The sequence below is a fragment of the Electrophorus electricus genome, chromosome 16, assembly GCF_013358815.1.
Source record: "Electrophorus electricus isolate fEleEle1 chromosome 16, fEleEle1.pri, whole genome shotgun sequence".
Classification (NCBI taxonomy): domain Eukaryota; kingdom Metazoa; phylum Chordata; class Actinopteri; order Gymnotiformes; family Gymnotidae; genus Electrophorus; species Electrophorus electricus.
Window position 1 is genome coordinate 17175439 of NC_049550.1, and position 2500 is coordinate 17177938.

A 2500-nucleotide genomic window follows, 5' to 3' on the forward strand; every position below is an offset into this window, starting at 1 on the left:
CACACACACAGATATACACACACACAGGCACATGTGCACACGCACACACAAACACACACACACACACACACACACACATACACACATAGATATGTACACACACACAGACACATGCGCGTGCACACACACACACACGTTTTTATATTTTGACAGAACATAATATCTATGTAGGCTTTTAAAAGTGATAAATAAGTTCTAAGGCCAAACTACTCCTCCAGCTCAGGATCCAACAAAAGAAAAGAAGCTCTCAGCTTTTGTAAAAAGCCCTTTAGAGTAAAGAGTAAAGCCCTTTACAGTAAAGCCCTTTAGAGTAAAGAGAAAAGCACTTAACAGTAAAGCCCTTTAGAGTAAAGAGAAAAGCACTTAACAGTAAAGTTGTTTACAATAAAGAGTTAAGCACTTTACAGTAAAGCCCTTTAGAGTAAAGAGTAAAGCCCTTTACAGTAAAGCACTTTAGAGTAAAGAGTAAAGCCCTTTACAGTAAAGAGTAAAGCCCTTTAGACTAAAAAATAAAGCCCTTTACAGTAAAGAGTAAAGCCCTTTAGACTAAAAAATAAAGCCCTTTACAGTAAAGAGTAAAGCCCTTTAGACTAAAAAATAAAGCCCTTTAGAATAAAGAGTAAAGCCCTTTAGAGTTTACAAGGTCACCTGCTTTTATCAAAAGCTGAATGTTTTTTGTTGTTATTTTCAGGTTCATTTCACTGCTCCTAACAAAGTAGGTTGCACCTGTTTCTGTCTGGTTTTCTCCAGTGGTCAGAGTAGTTTTGTTCTATAAATGTACAAAAACAAAGAAACATACAGTCACACACACACACACACACACACACACACACACACACACACACACACACAAAACAGATACAAATGTAAAATTCGTGCACACACACACATATACACATAAAAGCTGCATGTGTGGAAATCAATATTAAAACCCACTTGTCTTGCAGCTCCAGAAGAGGGGGAGGACCTGCAAAGCATTTATTCAGGTGAACACAGAGACTTCAGAATAAGAGTCTTAGCACAAGTGTTCCATGCAATAAACGGTGTTGTCCTCGCGATAATAATTAATTTTCTATATCACTATAATAGATTAAATTATATCCTCCATTACTGAACTATAAACATTAGATTTGCTGTATATTTGATCCATAACAAGCGAGTTGAAGTCCTCAGGTGTAATGAGGGTGTATCTCCTCCCGGCTGTCGGTCCAGGCCATGGTCCAGACGGTGGACAACCTGCTGCGTCTGGAGGCGCTGGACTCCTGGCAGGACATGAACACTACGGAGCAGTCTCACACAGCCACCATGATGCTGGACGTGATGGAGAAAGGCTCCTTCCTATTGGCCAACAACCTCTACAACGGGGAGTTTAGTGACCGTGCCCCCAACGTCGGTACGACAATGGTGCTTCTCCACCGCCTGGGGTCTGGGTTCAGGTCCACATAAAGCGTGCTGATTACATACCACTCAGAAAGAAAGGCCTTATGAAAGGATGGAATTCATAAACACTACAGATAAAAGCTCAGTATGCTAATGACTGTAGTGTATGATTCATGTATATGCATATCTGTTAATCAGTGCCTATAGACCCTACTAATAAAACTCAATATGCTAATTACTGTAGTGTATGATTCATGTATATGCATATCTGTTAATCAGCACTTATACACACTACTAATAAAAACTCAGCATGTTAATGACTGTATGTCTGATTCATGTATATGCATATCTGTTAATCAGCACTTATTTTTCAAAGTTTTTCATGCAGTTTTTTCACTCTTTTTTAAAGGTTAACATTCACTACACTAGCATAATATCTACAAATCAGCATATATCTGAACTGATTGTTGGCCATGCTCTGATAGTGTGGTTACTACTCTTTGTGAGCTTGCAAATTATCTCATAAAGTTTTTCAATTGTAATGTCAGTTAAACATGTTGTATATGTGTAATAGTGTATCAACAGGATCAGCCGCTATTTTCTTTAAAGTGTAATTGTTGTGTTGATTCTTGTGTGTGTGTGTTAGACCTGGAGGTGTACGTATTGAACACAGAGACTGAGGTCAAAGACCTGTTCTTCCCCCACTCCTATGACAGTGACAGCACCATCCATCTCTCTACAGCTACCATCAAACAATACAGCCGCAATGGTCAGTCTGTCTGTCTGTCTGTCTCTCTCTCTCTCTCTCTCTCTCTCTCTCTCTCTCTCTCTCTGTCCCTCTGGCTCTCTTGTTTTCCTTCATACAGGTAGGCTGGAAAGCTCTGGTTGTCACAGCAACGGCGCCTGCGGTTACAGTCGCCATGGTCACCGTCCTGGCGGTTGCCGTGGCGACGGCGCGGGCACTCAGTGTTCTGTGCAGCTTTATGTCAGTGCTGTTGTGACCGAGTATTTGGTTTGAGAGACACCAGCCAGAGGGCAAGGGAGTCCGACCCCCTGCATTCGTCCGTCTTGGCGCCAGGGTCCTTGTTACCACGGGAGACCAAGCCAGACAGAGGCATAT

At 41.5% G+C, this 2500-nt stretch overlaps 1 protein-coding gene across 9 annotated transcripts in view; it reads left to right on the top strand.

Moving 5' to 3' along the window:
• LOC113582860 (adhesion G protein-coupled receptor L1-like) overlaps positions 1–2500 on the top strand; it is a 48871-nt gene that overhangs the window by 34953 nt on the left and 11418 nt on the right. For all 9 annotated transcript variants that reach the window (XM_035535144.1, XM_035535145.1, XM_035535147.1 and 6 more), the window contains 3 exons: positions 948–986; positions 1213–1393; positions 2027–2149. In XM_035535144.1, coding sequence (XP_035391037.1) covers positions 948–986; positions 1213–1393; positions 2027–2149 — 343 coding nt within the window. The remainder of the gene's footprint in view (positions 1–947; positions 987–1212; positions 1394–2026; positions 2150–2500) is intronic.